At 45.5% G+C, this 21,972-nt stretch overlaps 1 protein-coding gene across 1 annotated transcript; it reads left to right on the top strand.

Moving 5' to 3' along the window:
• Positions 1 to 3,719: 3,719 nt before the first annotated feature.
• On the top strand, positions 3,720 to 4,461 carry LOC147960186 (uncharacterized). The gene is made up of 3 exons (XM_087533200.1): positions 3,720 to 4,101; positions 4,295 to 4,346; positions 4,440 to 4,461. The coding sequence occupies exons 1-3, from the start codon at positions 3,771 to 3,773 to the stop codon at positions 4,459 to 4,461; spliced, it is 405 nt and encodes a 134-aa protein (XP_087389326.1). The 5' UTR covers positions 3,720 to 3,770.
• Positions 4,462 to 21,972: the final 17,511 nt, after the last annotated feature.

The raw sequence follows: 21,972 nt of genomic DNA, 5'->3' as shown, positions 1-21,972 counted from the left end.
AGAAATCAAAATCTTGCGGTGGATGAGCTCAGAATCGCCATGAACAGAAGCAATCGCCTCCGCCTCCTCCGTCGCTGGAGCTCTCTCCCCCTGCCTTATCGAAATGAGAAAGGGGAACGACACCCCGCTCCTACATTCAAAAATGACAAAAGCCAACAGTAAACCGGCTGGGGAGAGCGGAGCCAAGGAAAACGGGTTAAAAGCAGAAAACCGCGCCCGGTAAGAAAACCAACCCGAAAACCAACAAGAAGCAAGACAGGACTGGGCGTGAATCTCAGCGTGAGATTGAACGGACACAAAATTGAATGAAGGCGAATTGAAAAACAGTCGACTGAAAAATAGCAAATCTATATAATAATTACCCTGGTGCATGCATGCACTCTTCACATGTAAGAAAAGGCCAGCCTCCTATCTGACTCGCACGTATCTTTTTTTTCTTGTGAGTACCCTCAAGCTTGTCCCTAAATGGCTAAATCAACGCCCTTTAGGCCAGCTTACCTCATCCGCGAACATGAAAAATGTTTGTGAATTTCAAAATGTTTACATGTTTGATTTTTTTCAAACTCACACTCAACTTGAAAATTTTCACATATTTGTTTTTAGTTGGATTTCTTAAAAAATGAACGGAAATTCAGGAATAACAAAATTTAGAAAATATTTACAAATTAGCAAACAATCATGAATTACAAAATAATGATTTAAAAAATGTTAAAGGACTGTAAAATGTTCATAATAAAAGTTTGAAAATGTTTATGAATTAAAAAACTTTCAGACTAGTTGCAGGTTGAGGGTGGACTTGCAATTAAGAGAGAAAAAATTCAGGCCCAGTTGCGAGTCAATGATGAACTTGAAACTGAGGAAAAAAACAGTTGAGGTCCAGTTGCAAGTCGAAGTTGGATTTGCAACTTGGACATAAAAAGGGTAAGGGCTCGGTTGCAAGGTGGGTTTGACTCTACAACTAAGGCAAAAAAAGGGTCTAGGTTCGGTCGAGCCGAGTTGCGAGTCAATAGTGGACTTGCAACTGAGACCTAAATAATTCAGCTTAGTTACGATTCGATGGTGGACTTACAATTCAGGAAAAGGGGAAGGCCCATTTGCGAGACGAGTGTTGAGGGTGGACTTGCAACTTGAACAAAAATGGATCGGGCCCTAGTTGCATATCGGGCATGGAGTTATAACTCGGATAAATCGCTCACCCCAGTTGCATGTTGATGTGAACTTTTAATTGCATTAGAAAAAACTTGGAGCCCAATTGCAAGTGAGTAGTGAACATGCAATTGGCACTAAGAATGAAAAAATTGATGACGTAAAAGCAAAAACGAAGATGGGCTTGTAACCAAGGCAACAAATAACAAAGCTCAAAAAAGCATCATTGCAAGTAGGGGTGGCCTTGCAACTAGGAGGGTGGACTTGCAAACCAAGGCAAAAAAACTGTGAGCCCATTTACAAGTCGAGTATGGACTTGCAACTGGCATGCCCAGTTGCAAGTGGAGGGTGGACTTGCAACTGAGACAACTACATAAAACTATGAGACCGGCTACAATTCAATGGTGGACTTGCAAATGGGACAACTATGAGCCTGGTTGCGAGTGGAGGGTGAAAAAAAAACTACATTCCCAGTTGCAAGTCATGGGTGTACCTGCAACTAGGATGGAAAACAAACTGCGGACCTATTTACGAGTCGAGTGTGGAATTGGAAATGGGATAACTACACAAAAGGATTGGGCTCAGTTGCAATTGTCAAGGGCGAACTTGCAACGGGGACAAAAAAAGGTCATGCCAAGTTGCAAGTTGAGGGTGACTTGCAACTAAAGACAAAAAAGGACCGAGGCCTAGGTCGAGCCCAGTTGCGAGTCGATGGTGGACTTGCAACGGTGACAAAAAACCCAGGGCCAGTTGCGAGTCTAGGCTGGACTTGCAACTAGGAACAAAAAATCGAGCGCAGTTGCGAGTTGAGAGTGGACTTGCAACTGAGGCAGAAAAAAGGTCAGGACCAGATTGAGTTGATCGTGTTTGGTGATGGACATACAACTGACATAGGCACTTCCACAAAAACTCTGACAGTAGCAAAAGAAATAGACACTATTACAAGCCCCCAGTTACGAGTCAAGGGTGGACTTGCAACTGGGACAAACTGGAACTACAAAAAAGGCCCCTATTGTGAGTCGATTGTAGACTTTCAAATGGGCAACTACAACAACTACAAGCCTCCCAATTGCAAGTCAATGGTGTACTTGCAATTAACTGGGGCAACTACACAACTACAAGCCCCAGTTGCGAGTCGATGGCTGAGTTGCAACTGAGGCAACTACACCTACTATAAGCCCCTAGTTGTAAGTCAGGGTGGACTTGCAATTAGGGGAACCACACAACTACGAGCCTCCTGATTGCGAGTTAATGGTGGACTAGCAACTGGGACACCTACAATGAAAAAAATCCCAGACCAAGTCGATGTGTGGACTTGCAACAGTGGAAACTATACTACTATAAACTCCTAGTTGTGAGTTGAGGGTGAACTTGCAACTGGGGAAAATTACAACTACAAAAAAGCTCCAGGTATGAATCAATGCTGGAGTTGCAATTGGGCCAACTGCAAATACAAAAAGACCTAGTTCCATGTCGATGTGTGGACTTGCAATAGAGGAAACTACACTACTACAAAATAGACCCAGTTGTGAGTCGATGTGTGGACTTGCAACAGGAGCAACTACACTACTACAAGCCCCCAATTGTGAGTCGAGGATGGACTTGCAACTAGGGAAACCTACAACTATAACAAAAGCCCCCCTAGTTGCGAGTTGGTAGTGAACTTGTAACTGGGAAACTACAACTACAAAAAAAGTACCGAGTTGCGAGTTGAGGGTGGACTTGCAACATGGGTAACTACACAACTACAAAGCCCCCAGATGCGGTGGACTTGCATCTAGGGAAACTACAACTATAAAAAATCCCTAGTTGCGAGTCGAGTGTGGACTTATAATTGTGGCAACTACACTACTACAAAGCCCCCAGTTGCGAGTCGATGATGGACTTAGAACTAGTGTAAATTACAAATACAAAAATCCACTAGTTGCGAGTTGGTGGTGGACTTGTAACTCCGTTATATACAACTAAAAAAACCCTACTTGCGAGTCGCAGGTCAGGTTCTCCAGTTACGTGTCAAGGATGTACTTGCAACTGAGACGAAAAAAGGGTCAAGCCCAATTGCATGTCGAGGATGGACTTGCAACTATGACAAAAAATAGGTCGGCCTCAGTTATGTATCAATGATGGACTTGCGACTCAGGAAAATTGGTTGAGCCCCCTAGTTATGTGTCGAGGTGAATTTGCAACTTAGGTAAAAAATTGTGGTCAGATCTCCAGTTACAAGTCTGTGGTCAATTTGCAACTAAGAAAGAATTGGTTGGACTCTAGTTGCATGTCATGGTTGACTTGCAACTAGAACAAAAAAAATAGGCAGGCCTAGTTGCCTGAGAAGGGTGCACTTGCAACATAATCTAAAAATATGTCGGGCCAAGTTGCATCTCGATGGTTTTCTTGCAACTGCAATAATCTCTCCATAATAATAAAGCACGGATTGAGTCTCTGGGTTCACCGTCGCGGCGTTTTTGCAAAACACTCCCTCAAGTTTCTGGTAATTAACCCGCGCTCCAGATTTAAGTTAGTAGTAATAAGTAAAAAAACGATTCGTTCTCACCCGAACGGACGGACGCAACGCCCGGTCTCCGCCTGCCCTAATCGCGACTCCAGGCCGTCGTCCCCAACACACCATGAGGACGAAGATGGCGGCGGCGCTGGTCCGGGCCTCCGGGGGGATCGCACCTCCTACGCATGCCCGATCATCCTACTTCTCCTCGCGCTGCTCCTTGCTGTCCCCGCTCGCGGCCATCTCCAACGCCTCCTCCCACGCCTACGCCTTCGCGGGCCGTCAGCCGGTGCCCGCCCAGGATCCCACCTTCTTCGATGATGTCGTCGACGCCATCGTCGACAAGTACAGCTGGGACCCCGACGCCGAGGTCCGGGTTTGGCCGCTCGACGCCGAGGGCGCGCTCGTCGACGCCGTGCAGTGCTACGAGTTCCCCGCCCGCGTGGGGCCCCGCGGTCGCGCTGGCGCGGGCCCGACGGGGTCGACTTCATGACCAGCGATGGCAACCTGGCGTTCGGCTCCGGCGTTAGGGTCCATGACATGGTAGGGCCGTTTGAGCTGGTGGTCTGGGATGGCGCTGGCAGGGGCTGCGCAGAGCTCCAATTGCTGTTGATGAGTGCTGTTTGACTTTTATCTTTGTTGCTTCAGTTTTTTTTGCTTCTGCTTGCTTGCTTGCTATGCTCTTGAAGTTGTGTGGCCTGTAAGATGAAGCAGTTACTACAATTGGTGAATGGTCTAGCTGCTGCTTATCCCTTTTCTGCTTCTGACTTTGAATTGATTGCGTTTGTTGTAGTGTCTACACCACCGCCCGTTGATTAGAATGCATGTTCCGGCAGTCCACGCATCAATCACTGGCAAATTAAAAAGGCATGAACGCACTAAACAGAAATTCTGTGTAGATGATTCTTGTATATGGCAGTGGCACACGCGCTGGTTGATGAAGCCGCTGGGCCGGAAGGCCCTCTCATTGCCATAATGAGTATCACGACGAACATGGCCCCCACCTCAATGCCTCCCTGTCGGTGGTGAGGTCTGGCCGGATCTATACAACCCGCAATATTAGTAAAGAAAAAGAATAGCTTGATTGTTCTATGACTCTGTCGTGGATAGGTAATTTGCATCAGAGGTCTATAGGATCTCCGCCATTAGTTTCCCATTAGAAAATTGAGTTACTAAATTAAGGAAGATGTCCAAAGAGAGGTAATCGATGGAATGATATGCATCAGAAGATCCTCATCACTGAAGTAGTACTCCACCAGTCCACCTACAGTTTTGGAACATATAAACACGGCATCAAAGTGCTACCTGGCACCAAATAAAGAGTTCAGGTCAGGGTGTTATACTGCAGCTAAGCAGTATAGTCTGAATTTCTAAGTTTGAGGAGGATTTCAGTGTTTCTAAAGAAAGGGACAAGGATCAGGGCTATAAGATTGTTGAAGGACTCAGAGACATGTACCATGAATCGGGTACAGTATGCTTTCTACCAGTCTTTTCCTTATATTGACTAAACCTTAGTAAATAACTATTTTCAGTTTTCTCATGTAACCTGAACTGCTGCTGGTTTAAATTTCAGTTCCGCAAGCTGCGGAACACATGGTCTGCCACCGTGTCGTCCTACCTGCTTCAGGGCCCTCTACTTCTTCCCCCAAGATTGCCATTATGATTAACAAATCTGACGAGAGCAATTTAATTGGTGACACATCATATTTATTCTGCAACTGCATGTGAATTCTCATCTTGCGCCTACCTCTTTTGCTTACGAGGTTGCAAAATTTCATTAACTTATTTGTTGAAGTATCCTGCAAAATCATTTCTCTTATGGGAATTAGCCTATTGTATTGATCTAACAAGGTCCACTTCAACCTACGTAACAATTATGTAGTGAAGATGGAGAGCTTTAGGCAAAAAAAGAAAAAAAACTAGCACGTGATCTATGGAGAATCATTTTGACAGCAACTCCAACTGTAAGATTGCTGAAGTTATTTCTATGAAAGTTATTAAGTTTTCTTGATATCTATGTACACTGACATATATCGCAATTAACACTACTAGGGAAAAGGCTAGTAGCAGCGCAAGTTTTAGGTGTATCAGCAGCGGGGGGACCGGCGCTACTAATAAGGCGCTACAGCTAATAGTTAGCAGTAGCGTGGGAGAAACCCGCACTACTACTAACTTTGTTAGTAGTAGCGTGTGCCACCCACGCTACTGATATTACAGACTCGCGCTACTACTAATAAAGTAGTAGTAGCGTGCCTACAATACCAGCGCTACTAGTATCCTAAATACTAGTAGCGCACAGTTTTTTCCCACGCTACTACTAACCTATTAGGAATTAAAAAAATAAAATCAACCAATTCCATTCCATCACACAATTCCTCATTGTAGCGGCAACTCATGTATAATTCAAATCACACAGTGTTGTGCGTAGCAACTTGGTAAGCAACTACCTAAGTAAGCTCTACTGCTATTAACTTGGTAAGCAACTACCTAAGTAAGCTCTACTGCTATTACACATCGGGCAGCCTCAATGAGCCGCACCTGACCGACGGCAGCCGCCGTCGTGACTTGCGACACCATCACGTCCCTCTCCCTGGCCCTCGGTTCCAGCTAGCCTTGATCGATGTCGTCCTCGTGCCTGCCTTGCCACTAGCGGGCTGCTTCTCCTCTGCTCGCCTAGGTACCCTACTTCTCCTCAGCGCTCCCGGGCCCAGGTCCCCTGCTTCTCCTCGCGTCTCCAGTAGCAGCGATCCGGAGGCGGATCCAGCAGCACGCCTAGGTCACAGATCCCAGGTCCTCAGTGCTCCAGCAGCAGCGATCTAGGGCCTTCTTCTCCTACTCGTTCTTCTCCTGAGCATGCTCCTACTTCTCCTACAACAAAAGCAACATCAGGTCAATGACAACAGCAGCAGGTCAATAACAACAGCGGCAACTCCTGGGAATGCTTCAATTTAAGTCCATTTCTTTGATCAACAACTTATGCTAAGGACGACGTGCTATCGAACTTTGGAAAGTACAATATGAATATGACAACAGCAGCAGCAGTTTTACAACAAAAACTAAACTACTAAAATTACAGCAAATGCAAGTTAACTGAACATTTTGATCTACTGCAAGTTCATTGATCTCCATTACCTACTGGAGTACTCCATTTTAAGCTACTGAAGCTACTCTAACTATCCTATTTTACTCTAACGGAAACTAAACTAAGCAAGCACTACTGCTTGCAAGTCCTACATTAAACTAAACAATCATGATTTCTAGCAACAGCAATCATCATCTTCAAGTCCTAACTTAATAGCAGCAAAGAGAAGAAGAGAAGAAGAGAAAAGAGGAGAAGAGAAGAAAAGAGATGAGAAGTTTCTATTAAGGAAAAATAATTACTCCTCTCTTTAAATGAATCAAATGAGTAGCTCTATACTACATGTTTAATTAAAGTAACTGAAAATGTTTCTGTTAACTTAAATTAACAGAAAAAGGTTTTATTTGAAGTAACTGAAAAAGGTTTCAGTTAAATTGACTGAAAAAGGTTTCAGTTAACTGAAGAGAGGTTCCATTTAATCCATTTACAGTACTCATAATGCTTGTGCTGCAGTAAAACTACTCCTAATGCTACAACAGTTAACAACAACTGAAATTACTGTAATGTTTAAATATTACAGTACATACTCCACTGAATATTACTGAAACTTAATAGAGGTCGGAAAATATGCTTTGTTTCAGATAAATTTTGACAAATCCAGTGTGACAACTTCATTTCAGTCAATTTTTTTCAAATCCATTGTTACAGGCTAGCAGCAGTAGCTTAGTTACAGAATTGGGAGTAGAAGTTGTTACAGGCTAGTAGTAGTAGCTACAAATTTACAACTTCATTTCAGACAAATTTATAACTTCATTTCAGAATTAGGAGTACAACTTGATTTCACTAAATCCAGTGTTACAGGTTAGCAGTAGTAGCAAGGGAACTGTAAGATTAACAAAGCTACAGAAAATCAACAAGCTATTTCAAAGGATGATTCATGACTAACAAAGGTTGGCCTTGGCGAAGCTGCACATTCATGACTAAGCTACAGAAGTTGGAGTAACAGAAGCTACAGAAGCTTCACAAGAAGATTAACAAAGACGTGCAAGATTAACAAATCAACTATGGTGTTGGATGGATGGATGGACGACAAGGAGATTACCATGAGGATGACGACGCCGTGGCGGGGCAGGGCCCGCGCTACCAAGGTGGGGGCACCATTAGGACGACGACGCCGCTCCGCTGGTCCGGCGCTCTGCTACTCCAGCGTCGCTCTAGATCCGCCGCTTGGGCCACACTCCAGGTCCGCTGCTCCACATCCAACGCCTCCATCGCTCACATACAGCACGGGCGCAAGCCTCCATCGCATAGAAGCTCATCACCGGCGCAAAAAAAACTCAATCTTTTCACCTAAGTACGTTGGTGGACACCTTCAGACAGATGTGGGAATTAATCCCTGCAGCATTAATCAAGGATACAACAAAAAATTGTCAAGGGGAAATCTTGGTGCAGTAGCACGACAAAAACTGAACTTGAGTAAAGTAAACCTGGTTGCGTAATCACTTATTAGATTGACCGAACTTATTCTTTGCACAAATGAGAAATCTGAAGCCCTTCTTGTACTTTTGCCGCTGCTACTAGTACAACCTAAGCACTAACAACCAATGAGCAAGAAATATAATGCAGGAAGAAAAGAATACATCCATCTGAAGCCCTTCACATGAACCAGATCCTCTTACACGTGCAGAATATCAACATTGGCCAACTAAAATCAGTCAAAAACATGGATTTCACATGCAGGTCAGCAGTAAATCATGCATCTACGCAGGTCAACTAGGATAAGCAGGTGAACAAAATCTTCATCTAACGAGGAAACTCTGATGAAAGATACCATCTCTTGCTCTGTATCTTCTGTAGACATTCTTACACTGAATTTATGAACACATTCTTCTACTATCCACTACTTACTAGTCACAGGGATTGAATGCTAAAATCAAGGTACTACAACAATCTAGTCTAGATAAACAACACAGGGCGCAGGGGGAAGTCCTCTTCGTAACAAAATCTCGCGGAAACCGCCTCATTAGTTGGAATTAGGATGCCATGGCAAGACGAACTGAAAAAGGGAAAAAGGCGGTCGCACTAACCTTGATGAACTCGGCGGGGACGCCGCAGACGCGCTCGACGAGCAGGCCGGCGCCCTCGAGCTCGCGCACCAGGCACGCCACGCTGTCCTTCCCTGCTTGCACACGACCTGCCAAATCGAATCCAAGGGGGTCAGGGGCTGCCTGCGGTGAAGAGAAAGAGAGGATGATGGGGAACCTCACCTCCATGGCATCGGTCCGCACTAGCAGCAGCAGGAGGAGGGTTGGAGGAGCAAGTAGTAGGACCACCGGCGGGCCGTTTGCATCGGCGGTGGGCAAGAGGGAGCCCTCCCCGTGCCGTGCCGCACCCGGAGAAGGGGGCCCCTAGCTAGGGTTTGGGGCCGGCACAAGGGCACGGCGAGGAGGAGGATCCGCACGTGAGGTGGGGGGTGCCGGTGGTGGGGTTGGGGGAGAGGAGGTCGTCGGCATCGGTGGTGGCGGGGTTGGTTGGGGGAAACGTGGGGAGTGGAGGACAAGGAGAGGCGTCGTGGGAGAGAAAGGCAAAGCAGGGGTGAGAGGCTGAGGTGGGGCGGCAAGGAGATAACTTAACAGTAGCGTTGGGTTTATACCCCACGCTAATCCAACGCTACTACTATGGTATGTCTTGGGTGCACGGTTGAGACCATTTAGTAATAGCGTGGGATTTATAACCCGCGCTGCTACTATCAACTTAGTTGTAGCGTGGGTTTATAACCCGCGCTACTACTATGGCTAGTCCGGAGGGGCACGGTGAAAATCACTTAGTAGTAGCGAGGGTTATAAAACCGCGCTACTACTATCAACTTATTAGTAGCACGGTTCCTTTAAGCTCGCTACTGCTAGTTAGCAGTAGCACCAGTTTTTAAACCGCGCTGCTGCTAATATTCTGTGTATAACGTTTTCCCTAGTAGTGTAATGTTGGCAGATGCAATGGAGTACACTTGATGCAATCAATTCTGGTGTGTGTGTGTGTGTGATGCAATGACGTATGAATAACAACAGAAAAATATGCCTGAGGAGTATGGGTATGTAGTAACATTTCTCTGTTATTTTCGGAACAACTTGGAATATCTTATTGGTAGTTTATATACAAAGTCATTTTGATAATTATCATGCTGCAAACCTACATAGTTTTCTATATTAATCATGTCATGTTAAAATATAAAAGTTATAGCTTCAATAAATTGATAAAATACAGATTTGGGCTTTACATATTTATTGAATATATATTTACATATGAATACGTCGTTACAGTCGGACTCTAGCGAGCAGCAGTGGTTGTTATACCCGACCAGGTAACTTGCTACTGTTGGTGAAACTCTCTTGTGCAGAAACGCCGATCTTGAAATCTTGATCCTACTTAGAGGCCGTATTGCAAGCAATGTACTCATGTTTTACTGAACATGTAGGTAACATGAAATTTTGATCTTCTCCCATCACTAAAAGTTGTGTTTTAAACTTGCAAAAGCATTGCTAAGCCTATTCAATCATTTCTATTTTACCCTAGATTTCACTCCATACCATAATTGAGATACAAATGGGCGTTACTGATGTCGAGGAGAAGAGTTAGAAGCTCTTGGATTGAGAATGTGAGATTTATATAGGTTCAGTAGAACAAAAAGTTTCAGATTCTCTACTCCAGATACAACGGGAGACCTCTGATGTCATAGTTGGCACGGACATTTAGCAATAAATTTGTGCCTGCCTGGACATTATTACTATTAAACTATGAATAATGATTTTTGCAACTGTAGGAGAATTTCTTTGCCGCATCACAAGAAAAACAATTTGAAACAGAAAAGTGTACTGAACCTTCTAATTATTGTATGAACTTGCTTCACTTAATTTAAGAAGTACACATACTGCTAGCATTTGCATCACATCGGGCAGCCTATTATCGAGAGATCTGACTTCATCAGGATTGCGGGTTCGTGACTTAATCCTGATTGGGTATGCTGGCTGCCCGTACAGGATTAACACGCCTATATGCGGCGACCCGCGGCTACTCCTCCCAGCCCCGGATATGCTCTTCCGCCACCTGCGACCCGCAGCTCCAATGATCCACGACAAGGGATGACGACCAACTCGGCTGCCCCTCCCTTGTGCAGCTCCCTCTGAGGCAGTAGCAGCTTTCGCACGAGGCCACTACGGTGCCACCTATGCTGTCCTGAAGTTCCCTCAGATTCGACAGTTTCAGTTTCGTCAGATTTAGTTTCATCAGATTCAGAAAATTCAGTTCATCAGTTTCATCAAAGTTTCAGTTGTCAGTTAATTTGTCAGGCACTTTGGCACTCACGCACGTCGTCTGCTTCCTCACATCACTCGCTCACATAGCGCACCTGCCGATCCAAACAACGGCTTGGTCAGGGATCGGACTGGACCAGACGGTGTCCACCATGACCTCAAGGCGATGCTCGAGTCCAAGTGCGTGTAAGTTACACCAGCCTTTGATTTATATATCCACCGTCCACTGATCAGTGACCTGAAAAGGTTGGGCGCTCTGAGCTAGCACATAAGCTGATTGATGAGATGGATTGAAATGCTTTTGATTTGTTAGGCCGTCAATATTCCAAACTGAAGTCCAAGGAAGAACGATCAGGAACAGCAGGTAAGAAGACCATGAGTTAGTTGTCTTACAGGCATGCACGTGCACAAGGTGCTGATACATAGTTGCAGATTTCTAATGGATGCTGGTATTGTCGGCTGACATCTCCGGGGATGTACATCATGATGGTTACCAAGACACGACAATGATCTCAATGCCACAAACCTGAATGGAATACCATAACTGCAGACCTGATCACAATGCTACAGACTTGAATGAAATACCATGATTGCAGGCCTTTGCTGATTTGCGTTTTCCATTGATCTTCAGTGCACTAAAGAATAGTGAAATCTTGGCATCTGATTCATTTTGCAGGATATGCTTTTAACTCAATGAAAATGTGCATTGTTAGTTGACCTTATTGTCTGTTTGTAGCTAATTGGGAGACAAACATGGGCAATGAGCAGCCTTTTGATCACAGTGCAATCAAGGACTCACATATTCACTGATGAATCTACCTCTATTTGGTACTGTGTATATACCTGAAAATAGTAGCATTGGCTTTGCATATTTATTTTCTAAATCAGCAACACTGTATTAGGGTCTTCATCGGCAATGTACATAGTGATGCTTAACTGCCGGTTTGAATTATTGGATGCATCTATTGTGAGACATTCATGTGTTGTCATAGTGACTTGCCTGCGCTCATTGTTGATCGCTAAGAAGTGAGTTGGTCCAGAGATTGCAGCTGAGATGGAGCTCAGCAGGACAACTAGACATGCACAGCTTGGTATTAGTCTTATCTAAAAATTTACATATTAGTCTTATCTAAAAATTTACATTATTTTGCAGGTGTGATCCATAGAGGAGATCACATTTCCAGTCCAGTCATAAATTATTATAATTATTTTACTCATGTTCATACTAAATTTGAAACGGGTCAATCCACAGCTGATCCTCGGTTTTGAACTATATACATGTGTTCTATCAAGGATCATTTTGGCGCATATGGAAAAGACAAGCAATTTTGTTACCAGAATTATCGTATTTGTAAGGTCAATCACCCATGGGTTCTGCACTTCACTAGAAATAATTTGTACCCTTGACCTGATAAGTTGTTGTTGTATTATGAATTATTCATAGTATGAGACCAAATTTATTGTTTTAGTTTCATACAATTTTTTGTTCTTTGATAAATGGAGATTGTCATTGTCTTCCGTTTGCATGCCAGAATTTAGCGGTTCATTGTAACAGTTATTTGGCTTGATATTTATCTGTTTACATGCGTGGGTTCAAGGATATTAATATCCTGTTGCAACGCCTCCCTGGGTGGCAACGTTCTGATGTTGCCGTGCCATGCAGTCGGATGTTTTGAGTTTTCTTCATAGCGAAACATGGGGGTTGTGCTTGCATATATATTTCTTAGAAAAATTGAGTGCATGCTAAATAAAATTCTCTCCCATTGCAACGCACGGGCATTTGTGCCAGTAAAAATAAAAGAGACAAGCTCCAGTTTGCATGTCGGTGGTCGACTTGCAACTAGAATAAAAATAAATAAAACGGTGAACCCAGTTAGGAGTACACTTGCAAGAAAGACCAAAATGGTTTGGGCCCAGATGCATGTCGGTGATCGACTTGCAACTAGAACAAGAATAATAAAAAGACAGAAGGTTCTTACATGTTAGGGTTAGACTTGCAAACAAAAAATAAAAACCAGAAATGGGTCATTGCCCATTATTGTACTGTTTAGAAACTTGGCCGGGTCGCCTCTACTCCCAAGACAAAGAGCAATGGGATAGAGAGAGCTAAGAGACAGAACCAACGAGCCAGCGGTCAACTCATCTCTTCAACTTATACAGACAACTCTTCTCTTCAACTACAACATAGCGAAAAAAAGACGATGAAAAACAGCCCAAAAAAGAAAGACGCACGGTATGATGGGGTGTAAAATGAACAACAGACGAGTGACACTTGACGCGCGGGACAAAACAACCCCGATCAAAGAATTGCATACAATTTATAGGGACAAATCAAATGAACTGAAACTTAGATGAGCCATCACACTCATCTATAAGAGTAGCAATTTTGATACATGATTTACTATTCCATGGACACGTTGCATAGATGAATACAAATCAAAACAATGAAAAAAATGCATGACCAATCATACGGTATATACACACACAAAGGAGGTGCCTGCACACATCATCTGATATATACACATATTATAGTGTCGCAAGGGGGAGAAAAGAAATGAAAAGAAGACAAAAAAATACCTCACAAACTGCAACAACTGCAATGCATCGAGATAATACAACAATAGACAAAAAATTAAAAAAATACAGAAATGAAAGGCATCTCACGCTAGCACACACATGGGCTAGCCCATGCTGGCACGCCGCATGCACATCCTGTGCGGGCTGCGTGAGCGCACGCTATAAATCGCCAGATCGTACAATCAAAGCGAACAAATCATCAGATGATATGTGCACGAATTTTGAAAACAAATCTAACAATGAGGAATTTATATGTGAGATAGCTATTTCACATCTAGATGTGAAATAGCAAATCCGCTTACGTTTAAGTTAAAGATTAGGAGTCAGAGATAGGATTGGTTTAAACCATGTACGACTTGTCCCCTACTCCAAGTCTCTCTCTCATATCGTACGCTATATATATTCCACACCTGGGTCAGATCAATACAACGACAATATTCATCCATCCTATCATTCTACATGGTATCAGAGCACCGAGCCAGATTCCACACCATGCACATGGCGGACGTTTATCGAACCGACGCATCGAACCTGCATCAAGCTACCGATCTGCAACTACACCGACACCTCCCGTGCCGAACGACATCGAGTAGTAAGACTACGCCAGGCTACGAGCCAACATACTTCTTTGACACGACATGACATTGACACCCCGTTGCCATGAGGGACGCCTCCAAGCAAAAAATCATCATCGACACGCCGCTGCAGTGTCAACGCCGACACTTCATCGCTAAGGTCTTCATCAACGTGGTCTTCACCAACATCATCATTGACACACCGCTCGCTGCCTCGTCCACAAGATGGACAACTAGCGTCCTCTGACATATTTTTCTGCAAGATGCGACCTCGACGACGGCAATGACCGCGCCACGACGACGGCATCGACCGCGTCATCCACGATGGCACGACTACATCGACACAGTGTCACTATAGTGACAACCCTACATGGCCACACGGTTCTGGCCAAACCGATGTGTGCTCGATGATCTTCCTCTGGTCTTGGCCAAACCGGTGGACTCATCGCCGGCGGCACCCTCTCACATCCGCAAGGTGCATCGTCCACGACTGCAGCTCCATCATAACGCATTTTTTTGCACCTCCGGCTTTGTGCGGCTTCATCATCCATGATGACCACACCATCGACCACAACTACCTCGACCACGGTTACATCACCATGATCGGCTACCTTGACATTGACATTAATGGCTACGTCTACAACAACACATCAGCAACCACTCCACTCAACAACGTCCACGTCATCACTAGCGTCCACGCCACTCCCGCTGTGACTGCGGGAGGGAATAGAGGAGAAGGCAGGAAGGCACCAAAAGGGGACGCAGTCACCGCCCTTGGTGCCGACCCATTAGAGGCGCAGTTGATGATGGTGTAGCAGAGAAGACGATGGAAGTACAAGAGTTCAAATTCAGTCGTCATCGTCTGCTTCATTCCCGTTACGACTGAGGGGGAATGTTAGAAGTATAATTATGTTTAAGTTAGAGATTAGGAGTCAGAGATAGGATTGGTTTAAACCATGTACGACTTGTCCCCTACTCCAAGTCTCTCTCTCATATTGTACTTTATATATATTCCACACCTGGGTCAGATCAATACAACAAAAATATTCATCCATCCTATAATTTCTACAAGCGCATCTATTTCTGTATACCCACTGGTTTGCAGACCAAAAGGTTTGCACTCACGTAGCAGGATCCCTCGTGAGAGAAACAGCTATTGCCGTCGCCGCCTAGGGTTCATCCCATGCCGTCACTATCGCCTAGGATTCCTCCCGCGCTGCCATCTCCGCCTCCCTCCTTTCTTTTGTTTGGCGGCTACGTCGACAACTAGTGGAGTAGGGGCCCGACCTCTTCGTTGTTTTCTTAGTGGTAAGGTGACGGCACAATGACATGCTAGAATAAGGTCTTCTTGGTCTCTTCATACCTGCGGTTGTCAATGAAAGGGCCTGTGTTTGGAGGGCTGCCCCTACTCACATATTTGTACGCTACAAATAAAGACACATCCATGACATTTTGGGCCGAACGAATTTTTTTCTGTCATACTTATGACACTTCTATGAAGATAATTGTGACAAAACCCAGTATCATCATAGATGTGGTGGGATCCTACTTCTATGACAAAAAATCATGACAGAAAATGGGCTTTTTGTCCTGAGCGGGCCGGAGACGCAGCTGTATGACATTCTTTGGGCCGTCCATGATGGAGAAAACCATGGTAGAAGCGAGGGCGCGGAAAATATCAGGGAGTTCCCGGTACGGTGGGTGGTCGGGGGCCGAGCGATGCGCGTTTCTCTCGTACGTACGCGTGTGTGTGCGAGGCGTTGTGCTCTAACTAAACCCGAGCGAGGCGTTGGGCTCTAACTGAACCCAAGTGATTGCACTGCAAGCTACGCGTTATTGAACCCGAGCAATCGATTGATGGCTGTTAAATGAACCCGATCGAGCGATTCCTTCGCTACTGCTGCTAACTGAAGCCGACCGATGCTGCCTCTGGATGAACAGTGAGCGTTGTTGGGGGGTTTGGATGAACAGTTCCCGGTGGTGGTTGGATGAATAGGAACCCGTGGTAGTAGAGGCCCTTGCCGCTGGATGAACAGTACCCCGATCAATCGAGCCGGTGGATGAACAGGACCTCGTGGAGGGCTGGATGAACAGGACCCGTGGAGGGCTGGTTGAACAGGACCCCATGGAGGGCTGGTTGAACAGTAGCCGGTGGAGGGCTGGATGAACAGTAGCCCGTGGAGTGGTGGTTGAACAGGACCCCATGGAGAGGGCTGGTTGAACAGTAGCCAGTTGAGGATGGATGAACAGAAGCCCGTGGATGAACAGTCGCAGGTGGAGGTTGGAGGAGGTCGACGGTGGATGAACAGTAGCCCGTGGAGGCTAGAGGAGGTCGACGGTGGAGATAAACAGTATCCCATGGAGTCCCGTTTTGCGGTACGCCACACCCCTCCCGATGAACAGGACCCCCGTTTCGACTGTAGCGCTCTAACACAAGTCTGTTTCCTCCGTTTTGTGGTACGCCACACCCCTCCCGGTCAACAGGACCCCGTTTCGACCGTAGAAGGTCCAACAGAAGTCCGTTTCCTTCGTTTTGCGGTACGCCAGACCCCTCCCGATGAACAGGATCCCGTTTCGACCGTGGCCGGTTGAACACAATGCCGTTTCCTCCGTTTTGCGATACGCCAGGCCTCATTTCCATCGGCTGTTCCATCCAAGCCGGTTGGCTCCCGATGAACAACACGCGTCCCGTTGCCTCCCGATGAACACAAGCATTTCGTTGCCTCCCCATGAACACAAGACGACGCAGTTTCTCCGTTCCGACCCAGCCATGTACACATGCCCTGGCCGTACATATGCGCGAGTAGGCGTTAGATACCCCGCACGTATGTACGTACGTGGCCGTATTTTCTTTCCTGCACCCTGGTCACTGTATGTACGTGTACATGCTACGTGCGCGCCTCTACTACGACATGAGCCCTTCCTTGCACGGCCACGGTTCATCGCTGCAGCCTGCAGACAGACGATCGACCAGTATGTACGTACACGTTCGCGACCAGAATGACAATGCTATGTACGCTTCGACGATGTGGGTCCCGACTGTCAGGCATTTCCTTGCGTGCGAAGATGTAGCTGGTGGGTCCTAGCAGTCAGGGGCAAATCATTTTTCCCGTAATATGGACGCACTGATACGTCTCCAACTTATTGATAATTTATGAAGTATTCATGCCAAGTTTACAATAGTTTTATATGATTTTTGTATGACTTGATTAGATCTAACCTGGATGACGCTGTTTTCAGCAGAACTACCGTGGTGTTGTTTTTGTGCAGAAATAAAAGTTCTCGGAATGCGATGAAAATCAACGGAGAATTTTTCTGGAAACTATAAAAAATACTGGAACAGAAATCTACCGGAGGGGAGCCCCGTGGGCCCCACGAGGGTGGGGGGCGCGCCCCTATGCTTCATGGACTACCCGTGGGCCCCCTGACTTGTTCTCGACGCCAACCACTCCTATAAATACCCAAACCTCCAGAAATTAACCTATATCGAAAGTTCCATCGCCGCAAGCCTCTGTAGCCACGAGAAATCGATCTAGGCCCTCTCTGGCACCCTGCCGGAGGGGGCCATCATCACCGAAGGCTATGGAGGAGGATCCCAGAGGGGCCGTCATCGCCATGAAGGCCAAGATCTAGAGAGAGAACCTCTCCCCATCCAGGGGGAGGCCATGGAGGAGGAAGCACAAAGGGGAGAACCTCTCCTCCTCTCTCTTGGTGGCGCCGGAGTGCCATCGGGAGGGGAATCATCGCCGCGGAGATCATCTTCATCAACATCACCATCATCATCACCATCCTCATCTCTTTTACGCGGTCCACTCTCCCGCACCCCGCTGTAATCCCTACTTGAACATGGTTCTTTATGCCACATATTATGATCCAATGATGTGTTGCTATCCTATGATGTTTTGAGTAGATATCCTTTGTCTTTGGGTTGATTGTTGATCTAGATTGGTATGAGTTGTATGTTTTATTTTGGTGCTGTCCTATTCTGCCCTTCGTGTCGCCCAAGCGTGAGGGATTCCCGCTGTAGGGTGTTGAAATACGTTCATGATTCGCTTATAGTGGGTTGCTTGAGTGACAGATGCATAAACCCGAGTAAGGGGGTTGTTGCGTATGGGATAAAGGGGACTTGATGCTTTAATGCTATGGTTGGGTTTTCCCTTAATGATCTTTAGTAGTTGCGGATGCTTGCTAGAGTTCCAATCATAAGTGCATATGATCCAAGAAGAGAAAGTATGTTAGCTTATGCCTCTCCCTCATATGAAATTGCAATGACGACCACCGGTCTTGTTAACGATTGCCTAGGATAATTCCGCACACCGACCCATCATTATTCCACACTCGCTATTTATAACATTTAGTAATATATTCTACATTTATGATAACAACACCTTCCGATGTATTCGTGAACATTTTGTGCAGTTCCCATTGAAATCAAGCTGAGCACCCCTGTTTGCATAAATACAAAAAAGTGATTAGTATAAAGCAAACTGTACTATGACTTGATAGTTTAAACAGTCAACCTACATGGTCCATGTAGAGAACACATTTAAAAATTGGGACTCACCGGAAGGAATCGTAAAACAACATTGTACTGGCCATCACAGCAACAAAGATGGAGATCCGTGAGTCCTTCTGAGCTGAAGTTAGTTTGTTCTTGTGGGTAATAATATAACCATCCTTCAACTGCTCCCTTCTTATGAAGGGAGGCTTGGCTTCTTTATCCTGGCATAATCGGAACTACGCACTTCACGTACTCCATATTCTTCTTCGGAGCAGGATGATCCTGTTGTGCAAAGACAAGAGAACAACTAAATTCTAGCATCCCTGTTTGCTCGAAAAAAGGAAAGGAAATATTTAAAACAACACAGATGAAGCACTTCTCATGGACAATACCACTTTCTCATGACAGTATCTAAACGGTAACACAACACCAATAGAGATGACAAAGCTCAGTCATATGGATGAAATCCGTGGGCGAGTACCAACCTTTGTCAGGAGGCTTATTGTGTAGTTGCGGATGCTTGCTAGAGTTCCAATCATAAGTGCATATGATCCAAGAAGAGAAAGTATGTTAGCTTATGCCTCTCCCTCATATGAAATTACAATGACGACCACCGATCTTGTTAACGATTGCCTAGGATAATTCCGCACACCGACCCATCATTATTCCACACTCGCTATTTATAATATTTAGTAATATATTCTAACTTTATGATAACAACACCTACTTTTATATTTTAGCTCTCCGATATCATGCAAAGTTATCCTCTTCATACCCACAACGTAGTTTTATTTCTCATTTCTAGTTGGAAGCAAATGTTTGGTGTACGTAGAGTCGTATCAGTGGCAGATAGGACTTGAGAGAATATTGATCTTACCTTTAGCTCCGTGTGGGTTCGACACTCCATACTTATCACTTCCACCTTTGGGAATTTCTATGATGATTCCCTGCACTTGGGGATTATCACGCACTTCCTTGCGTGCGAAGATGTAGCTGGTGGGTCCCAGCAGTCAGGGGGGAAATGTTTTTTTCACAAAATACGGTGGCCCATCTGGTGGGTCCAGCTATCAGGTGGAGGAATCATTATTTTCCGCGTAATAAGGACGCACTTCCTTGCTGCGACTGTGGACCCAGCTGTCAGCCTCTCCACGTACAGTACTCTTCCGATGGAAGTCGGTCGTTGACCACATTGACCACGCCGCGCCGAGAGCACCATGGCGGTGGGCGACGGTGAGGCCTAGGAAGGGGACGATGCGGAGCCGCGGAAGACGCATGTGACACCCACAATGCGGCTATATCTCCCACGTGTCGGAGCACGACTTAGAGGCATAACCGCATTGTAGGCATGTCGCAAGAGGGGTAATCTTTACACATCCCATGTACTGAATAAGAAAGGGATACATAGTTGGATTACAATCGCCACTTCACACAATAACATAAATATAACATTACAACAACCAGAATACAATCAAGGTCCGACTACGGAACCAAAAGGAAAGACAACCCCTAATGCAACAGGTCCCCGATCGCCCCGACTGGGCTCCACTACTGATCAACTGGAAACGAAACAACACAAGGAACGAGATTTTCATCGAGCTCCTCCTTGAGCTCGGTTGCATCACCTACACGGTATCATCGGCACCTGCAAAGTTGTTTTGGAAGTAATCTGTGAGTCACGGGGACTCAGCAATCTCACACCCTCGTGATCAAGACTATTTAAGCTTATGGGTAGGGAAAAGGTATGAGGTGGAGCTGCAGCAAGCACTAGCATATATGGTGGCTAACATACACAAATGAGAGCAAGAAGAGAAGGCAAAGCACGTTCGGGAATCTATGATCAAGAAGTGATCCAAGTCTACTTACATTCAAGCATAACTCCAACACCGTGTTCACTTCCCGGACTCCGCCGGAAAGAGACCATCACGGCTACACACGCGATTGACGCATTTTAATTATGTTAAGTGTCAAGTTCTCTACAACCGGACATTAACAAATTCCCATCTGCCCATAACCGCGGGCACGGCTTTCGAAAGTTCAAAACCCTACAGGGGTGTCCCAACTTAGCCCAACACAAGCTCTCACGGTCAACGAAGGATATTCCTTCTCCCAAGAAGACCCGATCAGGCTCGGAATCCCGATTACAAGACATTTCGACAATGGTAAAACAAGACCAGCGAAGCCACCCAGATGTGCCGACAAATCCCGATAGGAGCTGCACATATCTCATTCTCAGGGCACACCGGATGAGCAAGACGTCGGGTTGGCATAAACCCTGGTTGCCCAGGGGGCGCCGGACATCGCTCAGGTTGGACCAACACTTAGAGAAGCACTGGCCCGGGGGGGTTAAAATAAAGATGACCCTTGAGTCTGCAGAACCCAAGGGAAAAAGGCTAGGTGGCAAATGGTAAAACCAAGGTTGGGCCTTGCTGGAGGAGTTTTATTCAAGGCGAACTGTCAAGGGGTTCCCATTATAACCCAACCGTGTAAGGAACGCAAAATCAAGAAACATAACACCGGTATGACGGAAACTAGGGCGGCAAGAGTGGAACAAAAACCAGGAATAAGGCCGAGCCTTCCACCCTTTACCAAGTATATAGATGCATTAATTAAAATAAGAGATATTGTGATATCCCAACAAAAATCATGTTCCAACAAGGAACAAACTCCATCTTCACCTGCAACTAGCAACGCTATAAGAGGGGCTGAGCAAAGTGGTAACATAGCCAAACAACGGTTTGCTAGGACAAGGTGGGTTAGAGGTTTGACATGGCAATATGGGAGGCATGATATAGCAAGTGCTAGGTATCGCAACATAGGCATAGCAATAGAGCGAGCAACTAGCAAGCAAAGATAGAAGTGATTTCGAGGGTATGGTCATCTTTCCTGCAAAGTTCTCCGAGAAGACGAAAAGCTTGATCCTCGTAAACGAACTCAATGGGTACCACGAACACGAACTCGTCTCCCGGCTCTACCCAAGGCAAGAACACAAGCAAAGGAAACAACAATCAACCACGGTGCAATGCGCAAGCAACATGGTGCAAAACATGGCATGATATGCGGGATGTTAAATGCAATGTATATGCGAGCTCCGAAAGGAAAAAATTGAATCAGGCCTCAACTTGGCAAACCAAGAGTGCCGCTGAAAAGATGAGTTGATTTTGATCGAAATCGATATAAAGATCACCGGAATCGGATGCACGGTTTGCAAATGGCAAGCAAAACAATAATGGCACTAATCTGCGATTAACAACACGATGCTATCTAAAATGCAACAAGAAACTAAGCTA

Source organism: Triticum urartu, chromosome 7A (assembly GCF_056163025.1).
Source record: "Triticum urartu cultivar PI428250 chromosome 7A, HENAU_Tu73, whole genome shotgun sequence".
NCBI classification, from domain to species: Eukaryota; Viridiplantae; Streptophyta; class Magnoliopsida; order Poales; family Poaceae; genus Triticum; species Triticum urartu.
Note: the sequence above shows the minus strand (reverse complement) of the source record. Positions and strands in the feature narration are given on the sequence as shown.

Excerpts from the sequence above, each read along its gene's own strand:
- LOC147960186 (XM_087533200.1), top strand. The coding sequence starts at position 3,771 with ATGAGGACGAAGATGGCGGCGGCGCTGGTCCGGGCCTCCGGGGGGATC. Across the intron at positions 4,102-4,294 it reads CGCCCGCGTGGGGCCCCGCG|TTTTTTTTGCTTCTGCTTGC; the intron begins GTCGCGCTGGCG and ends TTGTTGCTTCAG. Across the intron at positions 4,347-4,439 it reads CTCTTGAAGTTGTGTGGCCT|TGTCTACACCACCGCCCGTT; the intron begins GTAAGATGAAGC and ends CGTTTGTTGTAG.